Below are 21,862 nucleotides of genomic sequence, written 5' to 3' on the forward strand. Positions count from 1 at the left end.
GCTGCTCTCCACATGTTCTTATGCACAAGGGCCTACGTGCTTACATCTCAATGTGCTTAGGCTCTGAATGTGCAGTCTGTACTTACAAAAAGAGAGGGCATCCCCCATGCAAAAATTCCAATCAGCATGTGATCAGATCAGATCCCTCTCCTCCTCATGCATCCATTTGTACCATGTGAACGTCTGCACAGGACTCTTGTGAGTCACATGAGATAATGCTTACAATGTTGCTGAAGCTGACTGAAGGCAGTAGTGGCAGTGATTAATGGATACAAGATGGGCCTTAACCCAGTGTAGTATCACAGTTAGGAAACTGAGCCTATGAAGCTCCTGGTTCCCATCTCAAGTCACCACTAGCAGGCCTTAGGCAAGTCACCATCTCCCACCTCAGCCTTCCTGTCTGTGAAATGGGGATAATACAGATCTGTCATACAATTGCTGTCAGTATTATTTAGTTAGAAGCAACCCATTTTTCCATTATGTTACAGATTACAGACATGTAACTGAAATAAGCACTTTTTCTCCCCGTTTACCACTGTCTTTATTTCCTTTCCATTCCATCCCATTCCCCCTTTCTCAAGGTTGTCTCCTTTGTTTCATTTTTCTAGACTGTGAGCCCCTTCTGGCAAAGACCGGTCCTCTCATTTTCGCTTCTCTGCTATTACTCTGCCTATTTCGCCCTGCATAATGTCCCTTTCGGTGGCTAGTGCTTGCGTCTCTCTAGTGTTTCTTTTTCAATTGTGAACCCTTTTGAGAGGGAAGGAAGGGAATCATTCTCTGAGCACAAAATCAGTCAACAGAAATACAATGAAAATATTACGGATTTCTGTGTGTATCTTCTACAAAGACAACTCTTTCTCCCAGCTGGGTGTCTTCAGATTTGCCTGTCACTACAGCTCCACAAAAGACTCTTGCAATAAATCTCTTCATCCCTATTGCCTGGTAACTCCTAAGATGGAGACAATGGGAGTTTCCTTCTCAAGGCAAAGAGCCATTGGGGAGGGGGAGAAACGCAGACCAGGACCAGGGCAGGGCAAAGGGTTAAAGCCCCTCTCTCTCCTGATCCGGATCAGGAGCCCCTATGGCTGCTATTTGGGGGCAGGATAAGCATGTAATGACAAGCATGTGCTTTACCTAATGTGTTTGGCCTGCATAGGGTTTATCTTTTTTCCCCCACTTTCCAAATGAGAGGATTCACTCTGGCTCCCTTCCTCAGCAGCCCAGTGAACAAGGCAAAGTCAACATCGGATGCTTGCAAACACACCCACTCAGAGATCAGGCCCCTTGTCTGCCTTAGCTGTTGCACAGCTTAACATAATAGGGTTACACAGATCCCACAGATATTTTCTTACCATTTGTCTTCAGTGGATTGACTGGAGTGACAAAGAATATAAACTCAACTGCTCACAAGTCGACAAGCAAACAAAACAAGTCCCCCTCTTGCTTTATGTGTCCTCCCCGGATCCTATGGCTTTAAAGCATTTGGGAGTCAACTTCATAGGTGCATGGAACCTTGCTTTGCTTGTGGTTTTTTAATACATCACCTCACATCCTGCCTAACACTGCGTTCCTTTTAGGAAATTACTATTACCTCAGACATTCATGAGATGCTGCATGGCTACTCTCTTCTGGAATTGATGGACCATTGATTTTTGGAGAATAAATCTTCAAATGGATGAATTAACTCCCTTCAGAATTTCATCATGATCTTAAATACAGGATTAGACATTGGATACAACAAACTAGTATTTATATGACACAGGAATGTTGTAGGGTTTTATTAATTTTAATTTTATCAGGTTTTTTAGGTGTACATTTGGTGTACATAATGGTGTACATTTTGTGGTTTTAAATAATAGTTCTTATATGACCCATATTAAATGTGTTACTGTTTATATTTTTGATAGTTCGATCTTTTATCCTATTCATATAGAGTTATCATTGGATTCTTTTGGGATTTGTATTGTTATTTGTGAATCCAGAATAACATTGTCTTTGTGTTTTATTGCTGACAAAGGCTGGCCAGAAGGGAAGGGCCATGAGGATACTGGATGAGTGCTGGTGTCAGGTCCTGTCTCATTCATTCAATGCTCTTCTGTTGCAGTCGGGCTCCCCAGAACAGGAAGGATTCTTCAACCTGCTGAGCCATGTGCAGGGAGGGCGGATGGATGAGCAACGCTGCAACATTCAGATCGTGCACAGCAAGGGTGGCACAGACACAGAGAAGAGTGAGTTAACCCAGGTTGTGATAAGACCTGCAAGCAAGGGAATGTTTGTTTGATGGGCCAGGAACGTTTGTTTGATGGGTACATCTTTGCAAGCTCTTCACCTTGCCTGCCTCCTGATTAAATGAGGTCTACTTCTCCCCAGAAGCCCATTTTCCACAAAACTACCAGCTCCAGTTCTAGAATACAGGTAGTGTGTGAGCAACAGCAATGAATATGCATGGGAGGTTCTGTTTGCAGGTCATTCTTCCAAAGCGGCTCTAGAATTATAAGTACCAGGACAGTAGCTTGGGGAGCCTGTTTGCACAGGAGACTAGTATTCCTTTGGCCCATTTCCCTTAACCATTCTTCTGGTAGCACAGTCAGTATTCCCCAAGCTAGGTAATTTCCAACACAGGCTGGGTAATCACAAAGAGATACTGAGGCAGGCAAGGATTGTCACAGCCCAGAGCCAGATCCCGACTCTCTGATAACCAGTAGGGTATGGCTGTCATGGTATTCAACTTGGTGGAATATCCACATTCTCCATCTCTATATGATGACTGGAAGTCAGGAGAAAGCTGGCTTAGATTAGTACAGAAGAGGCCCTACTTTCATCCAGAAGGAGCTTGGTAAAAATGTAAATGCCATGTTGTAGGAAGGAAAAGCCTTGTGATATCTGTTCATGGAACCTAGAATTTGATCTCTTGTAAGTGGGCACTCTTTTTTAAAAATGGAGTTAGGGAACTGATTGAACCAAGAAGTTGCTTCACCAAAGACTGCAGAGGGGCTTGAGAGAGACACAAAGGCTTGAGTACAACCCCCTTTCTGCCTCAGTGAAAGGGACAAAACAACCAGCAAGATCCTTTTTTCTGGAAGGCTGATGACCAACTGGGTCATTGACAGAGATGGTTCTGGACGGCAACACTATTTGATGCTCATTTAGATCAGACGAGAAGCTCCATGTCCACCTATTGTGTCCATGGAACCACATCAGCCCTCTGAACTGACAGGGAGGGAGTAAACATAATGGGAAAATAGCAACAGGCTATGTAAAAAAAAAAAAAGGCATTTTGGCAGCTCTGCATGTGGTCTGTAGATGTCCCTGCTGGATTCAAATACCCACATATAGATACTACTCCTCAGTAAGCCCATCTTGGAGTTACACCACGCTGGGTTCTTTAAAAATCCAACTTCCTACATCAGGGAACCTGACTGTCACAGAGCAGTGTTGTGCACATGAAAGGGTGCTCTGCAGCATGCTGGGATCCTGTACCTTTCTGAGAGAGCACCAAATATTTACCACCATACCATTACAGTTTAGAGGATCAGAAGTGCTAAACAGGTTAGAAGAAATATCCAGACCTCTAGGGTGCACAAAGTTCACGATACCAAGGAAAGGAAGGCTCATTCTACTGCTGTGTTATCTCTCTGTAAACCTTCCCCTAATGGCAATTTCTGTTTATTGAGCAGAGGACAGCCCCAGCCCACCACCAGAGATGGACAACTTCATGGAAATGTTGGCACACACACAGAGCCGACGGATGGATGATCAACGCGTCAGCTTCAACTACCTCCCAGGCTTCCAGAACGCTGACCGTAATGCCAGCAACAAACCAGCCTCTGGCGCCACCAAGGTGAGGGTGGGGAGATGTTAGGATAACAACTACAACCCGCACAGTCAGGCTACACTAGGCAACACAGCTCACTTCTACAAATTTGGGGGCCTCTTCTCATTAAAGCAGAAAACATTCAATAGAAGCTTAAGAAAGAGGCATCATTGACTATGATGCTTTGTTTAAAAAAAAAAAAAGATTATACCCAAGGCCCTCAAAGAGACTTGCATAAAGGGGCATGGAGTTTTCAGGCTTGCGGGATCGTCTTTGTTTTTCACTAGAATGATGAGGTCTCACAATCAGGGCATTGTTAGGAGGTGGCTCATGGGGGATGGGTCCCCAGTGAATGACCTTCTCAGAGGTCCAAATCTTCTCAGCCACTTCTCTCCTCCATTACTTCTTCCTAAAAAGAAGTGCAGCAGTGGAGGCACCTGCACAGAGCATGAGAGGGAGCTCCTAGCCTCGCCTAGCTCTCTGCTGCTTCCACCTTCAAAGGTGCTGCATTATAATATTAGAGACTTTTTAAAAAACATACACAATTATTCTTGAAGGAGGGTATGATTGAGTGTAATTATCAAAAGCAGCAGGCCATGTATCTTTTAAGTACCTAGCAATGTTCCTACTGACATTTATACTGAGCGAGGTATAAAACAGCAGCTCATTGGGCAGACATACATTTGGGATTAAAGACCGAGATGCTTCTGAGCACATGCTCAGCCAAGGAGATGACCTTCATTCTCAGAACTGAGGGTGCAGCCTTTTCACACCAAACCCACTCCTGGTTTTCCTCCAAGCTTTCTTCATTTCAGTAACATAATTTAGAATGGAAGGAGCCGTTTTGCTGTTGCTGTTGTTAAAACAATTGTGCCCCTTGCTGATAGACTACAAATCACCCAATGACCTATCAATGGATCCAGAGCCTCCTGACAAACTAAAAGCATATAATATCAAATAATGATAAATATTAAGAGTAAACTAAATCAACATTAATCAAATATAGGGAAACAGTTGGGGGTGGGGTGGGGGGTGAATATGGAAAAGCCATTGGAACAAAATGTATATATTTCCCCCACCCATCCAAGCACATATTCTGCAGGTTTCTGAAGCAGCACCAAAAAAAAAAAAGGTCTGCAAAATATATTTACCAGAAAATATATTAAACACCAATCATTAGCATGCCTTTATACCACCAACACTCTGGAAAAAAATATTGTCTGTCTCCTATAAAACAGTAATTTTGTTTTGCTATTATTGAGGAGATAGTTGTGTTTTTGAAGCCCTGGATCTTCCCACTAGAGGGCAGTGCTGCTCATCCTCAGGCCAATGCCCACAAGCAGAAGTTCCACTTAAAAAAACAAAGAGCTCAGTCTTCTCAAAGCCAGCTAATACTATTGGGTACTATATTTTCTGCTAACTAGAGCTCCAACTAGCAGCTTCTAGTTGGGCTTCTTTATTACCATCTCTAGTTACTGCAACATGGGTTGCAGAGGTGACAAAGAGTAGGCTCAGAGGTTTCTCATCATCATTTATTTAGCATTTCTGTCTACAGAGAGGCCTCCCACGACATGGGTAGCTGCCATATACTGAGTCAGACTATTAGCCCATCTAGCTCAGTACTGTCTACTACACTGACTAGCAGCAGCTCTCAGAAGGTGTGGAAGGAGGCCAGCAGCGGCCCGGGTATAGCTCGCTACTGTAGCCCCCCCAGCCACACCCCATATGTCATATCAGCATCTGATGTCAGAAGTTGGGAGTGTGGTTTGCTCACAAACGGGGCCGCGCACCCCATTTGCAAGTAAAATGGCAGGGAGAGCCACTCTGGTCACGCTACAAACACGGCGCTGTCTGGATTTTATGCGCAAACAAGGGGCACAGCCCCATTTGCAAGCAAGCCACTCCCGACATCTGGCAGGGGCGTGGCTGGGGTGTGAGACGTGGCCCCTGAAGTGCAGCAGTCCATGTTATTCGGACCCATTTGCACTATAGTGGCTCCGCCAGTGGCTCCCAGGGTTTCAGAAAGGCATCCCCCAACCCTACCTAGATTTGAATCCTAGCTTCTCAGATCAAAAAACTATACAGGGCATCCATTCCTGAAAATTGCCACTTTTAACAAGGACATTTTTCTGACTTCTGTGGCATACACTTTAAATGACGAAGGCAATGTCTGCTAAAATCTCAAAAACTTGACCGTGTTTGGGGCTCTCGATCCTCATGCACATGCCAGTTACTACTGCCTGCCAAAATCCAATGAATCCCATTCCCTCTTTTCCTGTAATATTATACTTTTTGCAGACAGACAAGTTATTTAACCTCATACAGCTGCCACTGACTCAAATACATGATTATTTCTACTGATGTTGAAATCCTAGCTCCCTATACTCAATCACAGACTGTTTACACATGACACTCCAATCAGCTTTCTTGTAGGTTGACTCCCAGCATGGATGCATGACAGCATACATTGAATGGAATGGACTTTTCTTCTTTCTTTATCTCTCTTATTAACAACAGTTATATGTGATACAAAAAGCTGTGCGGAAAAGCTCAAATGCGGTGTACGGAAAGGTACTCCCCACACACCAATACAAATATGCTTACTCTCTCTCTGGGCCATTTCACCATAAATTGCAACATGTACACACAACACACATTTCCACCTGCATTTATCATACACAAACCAGGGCGTTGGGATTAGCCAGCTACCACATCACCAGCACTGTTAAGGAGTTGGGACTGAGGACTACTTCACTTATCACACAATAGCCTCCCTGCAGACACGCGCTCTCTCTCTCAGCTGATTGATTGATTGATTAAGTGCCGTCAAGTCGGTGTTGACTCTAAGCAATCACACAGAGAGATTCTCTCCAGGATGATGTGTCTTCAACTTGGCCTCTCTCAGCTAGAGCTGTGTAAAAAAAAAAAAAAATCACACACACAAACAATGATCTGTCTTTACCACTCAGATAGGCTCCTCAGTCACACAGTATTTTTGCTATTTAAATGCTTTGGGTGATCCTCTCCATCAACCATCATACGTAATATCTCAGAATTTCCCAACATTTTCATGGTAAACTACATAGATACATAGGAAGCTGTCAAGTCAGACCACTGGACCATCTAGCACCATATTATCTAAACTGACTGGCAGCAGCTCTCCAAGGTTTCAGACAGGAGTCTTTCCTAGCCCTCCCTGGAGATGCCAGGGATTAAACCTGGGGCCTTCCTGCATGCAACGCGAGTGTTCTTCCACGAAGCTACAACCCCGTCACTCAGCCTACAACCCTCTTCCAGTGTGGAAGCAGGAACTGGGACTCTTAGGTCACAGACCCACACCTGCAGCCCAGAACACTTCGGGGTGGGAAGGAATCGCCTCACCCATACACACTCACTGTCTCTCTCCTGTGGTCCAGTTTGCACCCCAATGCAAGCATTAACCTTGTCGAGTCTCTGACAGACTGTCACTAACCTTGCCCATTACGGGCAGCCCTGTATTGTTCTCCTTGTTATTTGAGTGATTAACTTTTTCTCTCTGTTTCTCTCCTGTATTTTCTGCCTGGAGCTATATGAGGCCTTGTCTGTGCTGTGCTGTGTTGTGTCGTGTCCACAAGAGGTTTCTCCAGGTTGGCACTTTCTACCAAGCTTTAGAGCCAGAGGCTCTAATCTAGAGGCTAGATTTGACTCTGTGACCAGGGTGCCAAGTGAAGGCAAGAACATTCCCTTGCTGCATCAAGCTCCTGCAAATATCGGTGCATTTCTTAGGGACAACGTCATGGAAGTGCAAGATGGGATGCGGCACAGAACAGAGTCACCGTAGCTATCTGGCATGCTTCGCGTTTTTCCTAGCCCACTGCCCTGGCAGCCAGGAAACAGCAGGGCTAGCCTGGGAGGCAACATTTTAGGTGCTGCAGGTGGGCCCAGTCTTTGCAGCAGACAATACAGAACATGCCATCATTTGCCTAGACCACTTGTAAGCAGCCACATGTGCTCAAAGAGCACCTCACCCTTTTCTTACATGTATGCTGATCCAGGGGCGCAGTAGCTATAATTGAGCGGATGGGTTCAAAGGACCCAGGGCCCCCAGCTCCAGCCCTCCCTATTTTCTTCAGTATCTTCTCTGAGGGGCCGCCAGGGAGAGGGGCGAACACGAGCCCCCTCTCCCCTACCTATGCCCCTGTGCTGATCATTAGGGCTGCTGCTAAAGCACAAACTATATGGTACCACTCACCAGTCCACCCCACCTCCTCAAAGAGACAACTACATTGTTGCACCTACAGTTGCAGGGATTCCACCCCCATCCCATCACAGAAGGCAAATGCTTCACAGTTATGTCTGTTATGCTCAGATGACAGTGCTGTGGAAGATGGAGGCAGCACTGGCTATTCAGCCTGGGGCTTTGCTGGCAGAATCCAGAGTCCTGGGCTTCACTGAAAGCCACCACAGCTTGCTGCAAGGGAGGCCGCATGCACTGGCCTTGGGCCCTACGAAGCACTTTACAGGGCTTTTGCATACGCTTCTAGATCTGAACGCAACCCACATGGACACTATTATAGACTTAACTAAGCATGTGTTAAGTAAAGGAGGGCATCATCCCCTTGCAGAATTGATCCTTGTACTGTGATCTGAGCTCCCCTGGAGGGGCATGGTATGTCGGGAGGGGGAAAGCCTGCCAAGTTCCAGGAAGAAAGACAAAGGCTATGAATACAGAGGCACACCGCAGATTGAAGCCAAATTACACATATAATAACAAATTCCCACAGGCACCCATATTATAACAGCAAATGAATACAGTGATAAGGGCTACAACAAGCCCCACACGATAAAAAATGACGACAGTCACTGGAATGCTGGTCGTTGTTAATGAAGTAAGCAGTGCTGCTGTGCCGGAAATCAATCCTCAAAAATGTGAAGTGCTGCACTCTGCACAAAGACCTTGATCTGAGAGGCTAGGCACAGAAATCTTGAGAGTAGAAACTGGCATCTTTCTTGACAGACTTCCTAGGTTGAGGTCTGTTTCTCAAGTGTCTTCATCAGAAGTATAACGGTCTGTGCATCAATAATCATAATAATCAAGCCCCAATCATACAAAATGCATAGTGAAAACATGTAATGAATGCAAACAAACAAACCTTAGATCAGGAAAAGCCTTGTCACTAAAAGCAGCATCTCACCACTGTGCCTGCTCGGACATGCTATGTTCCTTAATAGCAAAACTTGGAGTTAAATACTCTCCCCAACCATCAATCAATTATATAATGAGTGGGAATATTGGACCAGCTGTGCTGATCGTAATTTCCCTTTCTTTCTGATTTATTTATTTAAAGGAAACAGGAGAAATCGCAATTAGGGAGGAGGACTTTCTTCTACTTACTATCCAAGACATGGGTTTAATGCCCCCAGCACTTAGGATTTGTGGGAGAGACTGTTTGCTCCTATGCCCGGTTTAATCATCCCAGGAGAAGAGCTGCTCCTGTTAGAATGATACTTTGCTGTGTGTGGCTTTGTGCCTTTTCAAATGCCCCAACTCATAGGTCCCTGTGGTCCCTGTAGGCACTCATCTGTGTGCAAGGATTTCTGCATGATCATCTGTGGAACAGGTAGTCAATGTGTGTGTGTGGGGGGGGGGGGCACTAGAAGCTAAATTTAGAAGGTGAGGCCTGAAATGCTATCTACAATGCAGGTTCTGAGAGGGCACAGGCCTACTGTAAGCTGACCAGCAAGAATTTGAGAAGCACTGCCCTAATGTCAATGGTTGTCACAAATAATTTACTAATGTGCTGTGAGTCACCAGATTTCCCAGCAGTAGTAGGTGTGACACGCCAAGGAGACACTGACATAGGTAAGTCCGGCATTGGGAGGCATGACACAATGACAGGTGTGTTTTGAATCAAGTCATGTGGGTGAGTTCCCTTCTTGGCAAAAGGTTTGCAACAAGTGATTAGGTGCACAAGCCATCACTTGTGTGGAACTATGAAGAATGGTCTCTGCTCTTTGCAGCAACTAGAAGGCGATAGGCCATAGTGGGAAATACAGATCAGCGATGAATCTCATCAAGAGATTCACAGCACCCACCCACAGCCTCTTGGAACCTTTGTTAGAGTGTGTGCCGTCTGTATTTGTGTTTGTGTGTATATGTGTGTGTGTGTCCAGCACGGCAGATCCATGGGGAGGAAAATGCCCCTGCCTTTGCCACACTACCACCATCATATCTTCTTCTTTGCAGAAATGAGTACTCCACTAAGCCTGGTCAGGGGAAGCAACAGATAGATACCAGCCTGATGCCATCAAGCACAGCACTCCGCCAGTTGCCTATTAGCACCCCTCCACTGCAGTACCTGCCCCACTCATTCTCTGTACATGCCCTGCCATTCTAATAAAGCCTCCATTGGTTTCCTCCTCGTCCATTTCCTTAGTAGCAGAGTGGGGAAAGGGAGCTACACAGAAGGTACAAGAAATGGCCAGGGCTGGTAGTATGTTTTCAGGTTGCACTGGGGGAAACCACAGTGGGTTTTTGGTGCATGTGTGTATACACACACTAAAAGGAAGCAGCTTGATTGTACCTGTAAGTCACTTCCAGAAGCTCACAAAGTGGTTGACAGCTCTTGCGATCCTGGCTTGATCTTGGAAATACTGAGCAGTACTGATGAACGAATATGTTTCATTAAGACTATATAGTGGGGAAGCGATGTCTCCAAAATAAGTTACAGGTGACATTCACATCACATCCTTCATAAATTTAACACCCACATTTCTGAATTAAGCAGTGAAACATGTCAGTGAGGGGATCAGAATGCACATTGTCATGTTAAAACTCATGTTCTGCTGTGATGGGGGAGCACTCTCACTCTTCTCAGAGTTTATGTTCCCTGCACTAGGTGAGATAATCATGAATACTCACTCCCCAGCAGGTAAGAAGCAATAAAATAACAGCTATACAAAGAACAGCCCATGGAGGACACACAAATAACCCTTCCACCGTGGTGTCTAAATGCATCATAAACTACAGACTGTAAAATAAAAATAAAGCACGCTCAGGAATGGTCCACCCACTTAGAGAGAAAAATGCAGGGCACTAAATAGAAGTACATGGATGAGTTCAGAGGGATTACAGATTCCTGGAAAAGCACATTCGCTTCCCAACACATATAACCGCAGCTAAACAACACTTGCATATTTCACAAAAGTTATCTTGCTGTATTAAAAACAAAAATATGGAAAGTGACCCTCACATTTATTTATTTATTTATTTAGCACACTTGTATACTGCCCAAAACTTACGTCTCTTCCTTAGTAGTAAACATTGGTACATAGTAGTGGAACTGTGCATGTACTGTATATGCTTGACAAAAAGTCTCTCAACTCGTACTTTCAGGAGCTCTCCTTGCTTTCTGCCATCTGAAGCCAATGGATCCGTCCTCAGGACAAACAAATATAGTCATGACTAATCATATTCAGATAGGATATGCAGGATGAACACAACAGAAAATGTTCTGGAGTTAAAGGTATTGTCCTTTCTCCAGGACATCCTGACCATGGGAAACCAGCCATACAGAACACACAATCCCTACTGATCCACTGCTAGCCATATTATCAGGAAATCTGCATGGAGTCAAGTGTCTCACCGATGGAGATCAGAAGTGCTACAACAGTTCGTACCCAGTCTCTAAAATCTGAGCTATTTGGATGTACCCTCAATTCTACAGCCATAGACCCTGAAGCCATGATATTTTACTTTGGTACAGAAGACTGAATGATTGATGCTGTCCACTTGCCAAGTCAAGACCCTGTTCTCTTAAGGATTTGCAAAATGTTAATGCTTACACCATCCTCACCCTGCTGATGTCCAAGATGGTATCGGTATGTCACTGTTTCAAGGACTGACAAGCACAAGTCTACCTTGTACCTGCTAGTGTAGTAGATACCTGATCCAGCATCACTATACCCTAAGCTATACATATTCATGTCTTCTCATTTATGGAATAAGTAGCTGACACATCCCAACACCCAAGCTTAAACCTCTAGCAACAGACATCCACAAAACTGCAAAAAATAAAGTACAAGTTACTTAAGGGTGAAGTAAGAAGGAAGGAAATTGGTTGCAAAGGGCATAAATATAAAAGACAATCTTATTGTTTGCGGTGGTTAGAAATAGACCTTATTACAAAGCCAGCACCTTTTGCTTGGGGTAGTTTCCAGCCTCCATCAACTGGGGCAGATGTTCACATTTGTGATTGTGAACTCAAATAAACTCAGGTGTCTGAAAGAAGGATTTTGGCCACAAGACAAAAGATGCTGTGGTGTCTGGAGATTTGTTTATTTATTTATTATTTAACATATTTGTATACCGCCCAAAACGCAAGTTTATCAATGACATAAATTCTCAGTCAAAATCCTACCAGAGTACATGCATGATGGACACAAATGGCAGGTGTAAAGACACAGGGAATGACATCTACAGGAGATACGCAACATTAAAGGTACTGCCCAATAATAGAATTTATTTTCATAGGTCTTCATGTAAACCATTTTTGCATTTCTCACTTACTGGAGCCAGCACAGAACAATAAAACTAACAAGTAGAGAAAGCATATTTTCACAGATTGAGAGCAGAGGGACTGTGTTATGCATGCCAGACAAAAACAAATATACTAGGAGTTTAACCCCTAAAGCCAAATATTTGGTTGATAATGGTTTGTTAAAATCAGAATGTGAAAACCAGCTCTTCAACAACCAAACTTAGGGCTCTCTGGCTACAGTTCTCTAGCTGCCCAAGGCCTCTTGCCTATACTCTCCGACCCTGCCAGCAATAAACGGGCCCCTCTTTTAGGGTTTCCTTCACTCTTCTTGGCAGCGAATTAAGAGCTTCAAATGCCATTCTCCCCTTAGGCTTTTCCTACTTTCAGCACCCATTGTTCACCTGGTTTCTGGCTCCCTAAGTCATTGTCTGCTCTGCCCCTTTCCTTCACACATTTTGCTTCTGAAGTATATTTTACCTTCTCCTCATTTTCCAACCTGCTCGATCCCTGTGCTTACAGGAACCCAATTTTGGGATTAGTGCTAGTATATCAAATGGCAAAAACTGAGCAGGTGAGCCACAGGGCACTTACTGAATTATGAAGGGCCACCATGTCTTATGACAGTTGAGCCACTTACTTGATTGTACGTATGTACACACACAGCATAGCTGATCCCTAACTGCAGCCATATGCACTGTGCATAGAACCCAAGAGAATATGGTCTGTATTACAAGTAGACCAGCCAGACGAAGAGAAAGCAACTTCCATGATAACTCCCCTCTCCTTTCCCCACATACCCACAGGATACAATATTGGACAATTAACAGAGATATACACATAGCAAGGATAAAATCATTGATAACAAATACTCATAGAAACACGTTGAAGACAGGTGAACCACATATATGTGAATAATTAAAGAGTCACATATGCACGGGAATACATGAGGAGGAATATATGCCAAAGAGGTGAGTGAAAGGGGATTGCATGCTGCACACAAATATATACATACAACATATGCACAATAAATGTGTGGACAGTTAGGAAAATGGCAGAGCATACCAACATAAGAGAATGAGAGGACTGGGTAAACCTACAGCTGACTACACAGCGATTGTGCAAAGATGCCCACTGGAACAAATGCAGACACACACACACACACATATATATATACACATGTATTGGTCACAGTCCAACACAAAGTTAGGTGCCAGTTGAAATCATTAGTCTTAGGTTAACATAGCTTCATACTAGATTGTGTCCATTGGCAACAATGGATTTCTTACTGACTTCGGGTTCTAGCTTGCATTCTAGATAGTCCACATCCAAGCAGAAAGCCCAGCTGCCACATGGATAATGGCCACACTGAGCTACGTACATTACACTCAGATCAGATGATTTCCCCCTACCTGAGATCTGTTTATAGATGTACTGCCATTGCTGGATAACAAACTCCAAACTCTGTTATTGGACAAGCAGCTGCCAGCCAATGCTTAACCGCCATGCCCAGTGTGACTGGGGGACAGTCAGAAGACTGGCTCCACCCATCCGCCAGAGGCTCCAGCAGCTATCCTGGGCCCGAATCCCTCTCCTCTCCCAACCAGCAGAGCTTCTTCCTTTCACAAGGCACACAAACAGCAGCAAACTAAGCTAGCAGCAGAAATTGAATCACTGGATGGAGGAACACACAAAGGAGCACCACGGAGCGCCAACAACAGACTGTAATGAAGTTCACAGTATTCATTGACAGCAAAAGATATGCATTTGCAATATTTATGTATTTAAAACAGTTCCACTCCCACCTTATAATTAAGCATTTTCAAAGCAACTTTACAACAGTTCAGTTTAACACAATGCAAAATTTGCATCTATATAACAAGGCCCAGTCCAGAGTGACCACCAAATGAGCAGGGGGCAACTGTAACTGGACCTCCCCAGATGATCTTAATAGGCGACTGGGTTAATGACAAAGGCGGCATTCTCTTAACTACCCTCGACTCAAGCCATTAAGGGCTTTAAAGGTAATAACCAGCACTTTGTATTTCACTCAGAAACATAGCAGCAGCCAGTACAGTTCTTTCAGAATTGTTATATTGTCCCTTCGGGTTGTCCCAGATAACAGTCTGGCTGCTGCATTCTGTACCAATTGTAGTTTCCAGTCTACGTACAAAGGTAGCCCCACATAGAGTGCATTACAGTAGTTGAGCCTGCAGGCTATCAGCATATGCACCACTGTTTTAAGGTCATTTACCTCCAGAAATGGGTGTCGCTGACGTATCAGCCAAAGCTGATAAAAAGCACCCCTGGCCACTGCCTCAACCTGAGAAAACAAAGAGAGTTTTGGATCCAGGTACACTCCCAAGCTATGTATCGGATCTTTCAAGGGGAATGTAACCCCACTGAGAACAGCTAAACCATATCTCAGGTCCCAACCCCACACAGTCAGTACTTCCATCTTATTTGGTTTCAACTTCAGTTTGTTATCCCTCATCCAGCTCATTACCACCTCCAGGCAGGCATTTAGGGGAGTTATGCCATTTCCTGATGAGGTCAATATGGAGAAATAGATCCGGGTGTCATCAGCATATTGAAAACACCCTGCACCAAATCTCCTGATGATCTCTCTCAGCAGTTTCATGAAAGGAGCACTGGAGACAGTATGGAGCCTTGTGAACTCCCCATACTTTAGTTCTTGCTTTGCAGAGCAGCAGTCTGCAAATGACATCATTTGGAATCTACCAGAGAGCTAGGAATGGAACCACCATAAAACAGTGCCACCCAGAACGATACCATGGCCAATGGTATCGAAAGCCACCAAGCGATCCAAAAGGATCAGCAGAGTCACACTCCTTCTGTCAGTAGCCAATTGGAGATCATCCATCAGGTCAATCAAGGCAATCTCTATCCCATGGCCCATTTAAAAGCTGGTTTGAAATGGGTCTAGATAATCTGCATAATCCCAAACCGCCAGGAACTGAGAGGCCACAACCCACTCAATCACTTTGCCAAATCATGGAAGACTGGAAATGGGTCTGTAATTAGCTAACTCCAAGGGAGTCAATGCAGGTTTCTTCAAATAAGGTCTAATAATACCCTTCTTAAGACAAGGAGGCATCTTGACCTTCCCCCAGAGAAGCATTTATAGTATTTGCCAGACCCTCTCTGATAATACGATTACCAGATGGAATAAGCCAAGCTGGGCAAGGGTCAAGAGAACAGGTTGTAGGACCTACAATCCGAAGCAGTTTGTCCACATCCTCAGGAGTAACAAACTGAAAGTGATCCAATCTAATCTTATAAGAGGATTTGCTGGACACCTCCACATTAGACTCTGCAGTAACTGTGGAATCCAGTTCAGCCCAAATACAAGAGAGTTTATCCACGAGAAAAATCATTGAAGTTGTCACAGCAAGTGACTGAAGGTTCCAAGTTCAAATTCAAGGGAGAGGGGGCACATACTAGCCCCCTCACAACCCTAGATAACTTCACTGGACCTGAATTTGCAGAATCAATGCAGGCAGAAAAGAATTGCTTCTTTGCCACCTGCACTGCCAGATCACAGATCTTCAAATGTGTTATGTGTTGTGATCTGTCAGATTCACACTGAGTCCTCCTCCACTTGCGCTCTAGTCTCTACCTCGCCACTTCAGCTCCCATTGTTCTTCCAAATACCACGGAACTGATTTTGAAGCAGTAAGAGAAGATGCTTTGGAGCTATTGTGTCTACTGCTCTAGTGAGTTCATTATTCCATGTTTGCACTAGAATCACTAGCAGAGCCAACTCTAAACCCTTCCAAGGCTTCTTGGAATCCTATTGGATCCAATAACCTCCTTGGAAGGAACAATCTTATAGGTCCTTCACCCCTACAGAGGTGGATAGTGGTTGCAAGTCCTACCTTAACCAGATGGTGTCAATTTATGACAATGGGGAGATAACAGGAGCCCCTATTCATGGAAAACCATCCTGATCAGAGCAGACCAAATCGAGCATGTGACCGGCTCAAAATCAAGCGCATAAATGGTGTTTAAAAATGAACAGAAAATCAGTGGAGAGGTTTTTAATGTAGAAAGACTGCTCCTACCAATCCATCACAGTCAGTTGTCAAGCTGCCATGCTATGGACAATTGTAGTTTCTGATTAGTTTGTGACAGAGTAAGGCTTACTTGAACCAAGACCAAATCTCAATCCATTATGTGCCATGTAGGGTTGTGTGTTTTGTTTTGTTTTTCTGTTTTGTTTTTGGCCCGAATCCAAAACACCCTCATTTTGTTCTTTGTTCAAAATCAACCAATCCTAAACACCCCAATTTTATTCTTTGAAATTCGAAGTCTGAAATTGCAAAATCCGAATCCAAAATGTTTTGTATTTTTAAAAATGGCCCTGGGCAAAACTAGTGGGTGGGGGTGGTAGTTCCCAATGGGTAGAAACTACCACCCAAATTTCAGAGGAATTGGGCGAAGGGCTGATTTTTGGGGAATTTTTGAAGTTTAAGATTTTTCCATTAGAGAATAATAGAGGTTTCAACAAAAGTGTAGTTTCACGGGGGGGGGGGGTAAGGGGTGTCCCAGAGCAGAGTAGTATGGGTGTTAGTGCTCAGTGTGGGCAAGAAAACTTCCACAATTTTTTCAAAGGAATTGGGCAAAAGGGCTGATTTTTGGTGATTTTTTGAAGTTCATGCATCTTTAAGGTTTCCCCCCATAGGGAATAATGGAGGTTTCAGTAGCACCATAACTCTAGCTGGGGGGTACTGGGGTGGCCCAAAACGAGTGGTGGTGTAGTGCACATAGGGTGCCAACCACCCCCATACCCACAAGCCCGTGGGGTACAGGGTTTGGTTGTTTCTGAGGTGTTCTGAATGTAGACTCTCTGGTAGCACATGAGAGATGATTTATGGTTGGTCATTGAAAATCTCATATGCTACCAGAGAATCTACACTCAGAACACCTCAGAAAAAAGCAAAGGGTTAACAAAGGGTTAGCAACCCATGGGGGTGGTTGGCACTCTCTGTGCAGTATACCACCACTCACTCTGGGCCACCCCAGCACTGCACCCCCCCAGTGCAGTTATGGGGCTGCTGAAACCTCCATTGTTCCCTATGGGATAAAACCTTAAAAATGCATAAACTTCAGAAAATAATTTAAAATCAGGCCTTTGGCTAACTCCTTTGCAATCTGGGTGGTGGGCAGGCACTCCTTGGGGTGCTAATGCCCAACCCACTGCTCTGGTGCCCTTTCTGCCCCAAATCTGCCACAAAGACACGCAAACTTCAACAACCCTTCACTCCACCAAGCCCACACCCCACTGCTGCAACATCCCCGACCCCACGCCCCACTGCTGCAACATCCCCGACCCCACGCCCCACTGCTGCAACATCCCCGACCCCACGCCCCACTGCTGCAACATCCCCGACCCCACGCCCCAATGCTGCAACATCCCCGACCCCACGCCCCAATGCTGCAACATCCCCGACCCCACACCCCACTGCTGCAACATCCCCGACCCCACACCCCACTGCTGCAACATCCCCAACCCCACGCCCCACTGCTGCAACATCCCCAACCCCACGCCCCACTGCTGCAACATCCCCGACCCCACGCCCCACTGCTGCAACATCCCCGACCCCACGCCCCACTGCTGCAGCAAACTATGGCTAACAGCAGCATCAAGTATGCCCGACTCTCCCTCCTCCACCAAGCAAGCAGTTCTCATCCACAGACTTTTTTTCAACACATCAACAACAATAGCAGAGCTTTACAAAGAACTGGGTTCCAAAGCAAGATCACACAGATGCAGCAGAACAACAAACTATCCTAGCCAGGCAGGCAGGCATTTGAATTGCATTATATATACAGTATATACACATACATCGTAACTAAATAGGGAGCAGTATGCTGGACTCAGGCTGGCAGCAAGGCAAGCATGGCATCAAACTTGTGTTTAGACATGCAATGCAAAATTGGTTTTCTCTCTCTCTCTCTCTCTCTCTCTCTCGAATGAGGCAGCCAGAAAGGAAGAAGCAAGCGAGTAACTTGTTGATGAACTGAAACAAACTCACCCACCCACCCTCAAAGCAATTAGCCCAGACAGAGTGGAAACAGGGCATTGTTTGTTAGAGCTGGCAATGGTTAATAAGAATTTCTTAGCACATAATTGCATCACAATAGAACACATTCCAAGGAAATGAGCTTCCTCAGGGATGCTGTTCCTGCTTTTTGCATATCTTATCTTCTGCTAATCTCTTCTTGACAGACACTCACTGCCCCCCTAGTTGCTGCAGTAAGGAGACCAAAGATCCGAAGAACAAAACAAAACTTTGGCTCCGAAATAGGGTCATTTCGATTTGTATACAAAACAATTGTTTTTAATTTCTTCATTTCAATTTGTATACAAAGCATCCAAAAATGCCATTTTCGGACACAAAATGTTTTGTTGCCAAATCGAAATGCACAAGCCTAGTGCCATGTAAAGCATAGGACATTTCCACCAGCTCCTGATGAGGGTCATAACTCCATCCTAGGAATTTTAGAGCACAGGGGTACCAGGTTGTCATGGACAACCAGCCTAACTCCCCCTGCCTCCCCAATCTCTACTGAATCTTCAGTACATCTACCTCTTGCCTTAGCCCACAGTGTAGGGGAGTCACCTGACTCATAGGGAAAGTCCCTGAGCTTGAAAGCCACTTAGTCAAAACCTGGTGTCCAATACAAAGCAAGTCTTTTTAGAATCAGATTAAGGGGGAAATAAATATCAGGCTGTGTATCAGACAGACAGCATTAAAAGAAAATTCCAAAAGCAATGTCTATCTCACCTACACATTTGAAAATCAGAATGGGTCTTACACATCCTCACAAAACATGAGGGGCAGCTTCCATGAGAAATATTCTTCTAGCTGAATTTTGCACATGTAACAGCGAGTAAACAGGAACCCCTAAAACTTCCTCAATAAACTTGTGCTTGTAATTTTACCACAACTGGTAGACCTTGTCTAAATGGTTTAGATGTGATGTGAACCCAATCAACTCTAAGGAGTTGACAACAGAACTCCAGCTGCCAAACAACGAAAGGGGATTTTTCTATGACAATATGAGCTACATCACACCTTTTAGGGAAAGCCTTAACACTTAGGCCCCAGGCTTCTTTTTGATATTTTCAAAGACAGTGTCACATGTAATGTGTTGTAGTAATTTGTAACCAGAATCACAGTGGCCAGGCTATTTCTGTCCAGGAAGAGCCATATCATCATCCTCAGCTGGCAAAAAAATGCTTTGCAGCACAGATGCCACTTGAACGTCAAGGTTAAGCGTTGGGTCTAATACCAACTTCAGACTGCAAATTTGATCCTTTAACTCATCCAGAACAAAGTGGCCACCACCACTTTGGTCAGTCAAGTCACTTATCAACAGCTCCTCCACCCTCATCCTGCCCATTATTGCCTTCAGACATAGAATCAGCAGGTCTGCTGACTTATCTGAATTTGATCAAACAGAGATACAGAGTTGTGTGCCATCAGTATACTGATGACTTCACCTCAGATGGCCTCATGCAGCAGATTCATGTAGAAGTCCTTCAAACATGAGGGACAAAATAGAGTCCAGTGGAAATCCATGGCACAAGTGCCATAGAGCGGAACAATATTTCCTTGGTGCCATCTTCTGGAACCAGTCTGTCAGGGAGAGTCGGAAAGACTGAAGCTCTGTGCCCCCATCCTGGAGAACTAGTTTAGAAAGACACCATCATCAATGCTATTGAAAGCTGCTGATAGGTTCAGGAGAATCGGATGACCTGCACCAGAAGGATAACAAGGCAACAAAGGTAGTTTTAATGCTGAATCTGCGTTGAAAGCTAGTCTGAAATGGATTGAGATTGATTTCATCCAATAATGGTTTAAGCTGTGCCTACTTGATCACCTTGTCCTACTTGTCCTCAAGTAGGTATCCACCTATTTGAACACCTTATCCAAAAAGGAAAGATTTGTGATCAGCCAGTAGTTTGAACAGTCTTTGAGATCTAGGGTTTCATGGCTGCCTCCTTCAAGGTGGTCAGAACCATTCCCTCTCTTAACAAGGCTTAAAAAGACTCTTGCACCCATCCTTCTCCTCCTGGAAGTTATGAACAAGAATGGGGAAGGGCTAAGCAAACAGATAGTAGGCGACATCCTTCCAAACATCTTGTCTACATCCTTAGGCTGCAATAACTGAAATTCAATATTAGATGATGATGATGATGATGATGATTGATTGATTAAGAGGGACAGAAGGCTCATTCATGCAATTATTGTTAGGATAGGACTAGTCTCCCACCCTAGTTTGGGAGCTGTGCTTGTTCCCATTTTCTGCTCATGTGCAAGTGAAAAATAAGGCCGGAGGCACCAGTAATGATTACAGTCATTCACATAACCATTTTACCTGGGGTGGGGGGCAGGGCGAAAGCAAGTCCTGCCCCACTTGCTGTGCTGTGCTCGCACATGATCATTGCTGCAGTGAGTGGTGCAGCAAGAAAGGCGTGAAGGGAAGGATGCCTGGATGCCAGGAATCCCACAATGCACCATGCAAGCACTACAGTGCCCTGTAGAAATTGCAGAGGCTGGGCCACTCCTTCCCCCTGCCTCTATGGTAGCAATGGCGCCAGCCATGCGGTGGGGTAAGAGGGTGTGCGTGCACTCTCCTACCTCACTTTTAACCCAGGTAAGAAGCTAGCCTGGGTTAAAAAAAACTCTGATGGGCTACCTGTCAGAGGAACACTAGGATTGGGACTCATCTCGGTAGACCTGGTCATGTGAATGAGCTCATTGCGTGCTAAGAAGCATCTGGGTCAGAGGGCTTTTCCTCCTATCTAACGAGTCCTGGGTACAGCTGCTGGAGAGGAGGGAGCCCTCTGACTCAGCTGCTGTTTAGCACATGATCACCGCTAGTGTCTGTGACCCTGTCATTTACTCACAGTCACACATGAGCAGAGGATGGGAGCATGTGCAGCTCCCAAACTAGGGCAGGAGGCTTCTCCTACCCTAATAATACTCATAACAACAAGCCTTCTTAAATCAATATGATGCATTATTTGTCAGTGGCTTTGAGCTTCTAAGAGAAAAGCAGGATACAAATGTTCTAAATAAATAAAGCAGCCAGGTTTATTTTATCTATGTAAACCTTCTCTCTAAGATTTCAGAAGGAAAAGGTACCAATAGATTTTTTAAAAATCTCATTTAAATTCAATTGAAATATTTAGTATCTGTACTGAACTAGATCCTAGTTGTAAGCTACTTACAAGAGAACAGGAATAGGTTGAGTCTGAATATATCCCTAATTTGGAGTATTTCACTGCTACCGGCCCTCTATATTTTAAGCTAGGAAGGCAAAAACGAATTTACAACCAGAAGTAATTGCTGTTTAAATATCTGGCTCTTGTGCTCTTTGAGAACCAAAACCATTCAGCCTATCTCAGACCATAACTAAAATAGCATAAAGACACTACTAGAGTAAACCAGTAATACTTTTAACAGAGATGTGGTGCATATTTAAAACCACCTTAAGC

The 21,862-nt window shown here is 44.5% G+C and overlaps 1 protein-coding gene across 7 annotated transcripts in view; it reads left to right on the forward strand.

Annotated features, from left to right (window-relative positions):
• Positions 1-21,862, forward strand: part of PCP2 (Purkinje cell protein 2) — a 52,801-nt gene that overhangs the window by 26,918 nt on the left and 4,021 nt on the right. For 5 of the 7 annotated variants that reach the window (XM_053295674.1, XM_053295678.1, XM_053295676.1 and 2 more), the window contains 2 exons: positions 2,105-2,228; positions 3,678-3,841. In XM_053295674.1, the coding sequence (XP_053151649.1) occupies positions 2,105-2,228; positions 3,678-3,841 (288 nt within the window). Of the gene's footprint in view, positions 1-2,104; positions 2,229-3,677; positions 3,842-10,040; positions 10,211-11,337; positions 12,189-21,862 lie in introns of those variants that run through there. The other 2 variants (XM_053295680.1, XM_053295681.1) reach the window with 2 other exon arrangements.

The sequence above is a fragment of the Hemicordylus capensis genome, chromosome 2 (genome assembly GCF_027244095.1).
Source record: "Hemicordylus capensis ecotype Gifberg chromosome 2, rHemCap1.1.pri, whole genome shotgun sequence".
Lineage (NCBI taxonomy): Eukaryota > Metazoa > Chordata > Lepidosauria > Squamata > Cordylidae > Hemicordylus > Hemicordylus capensis.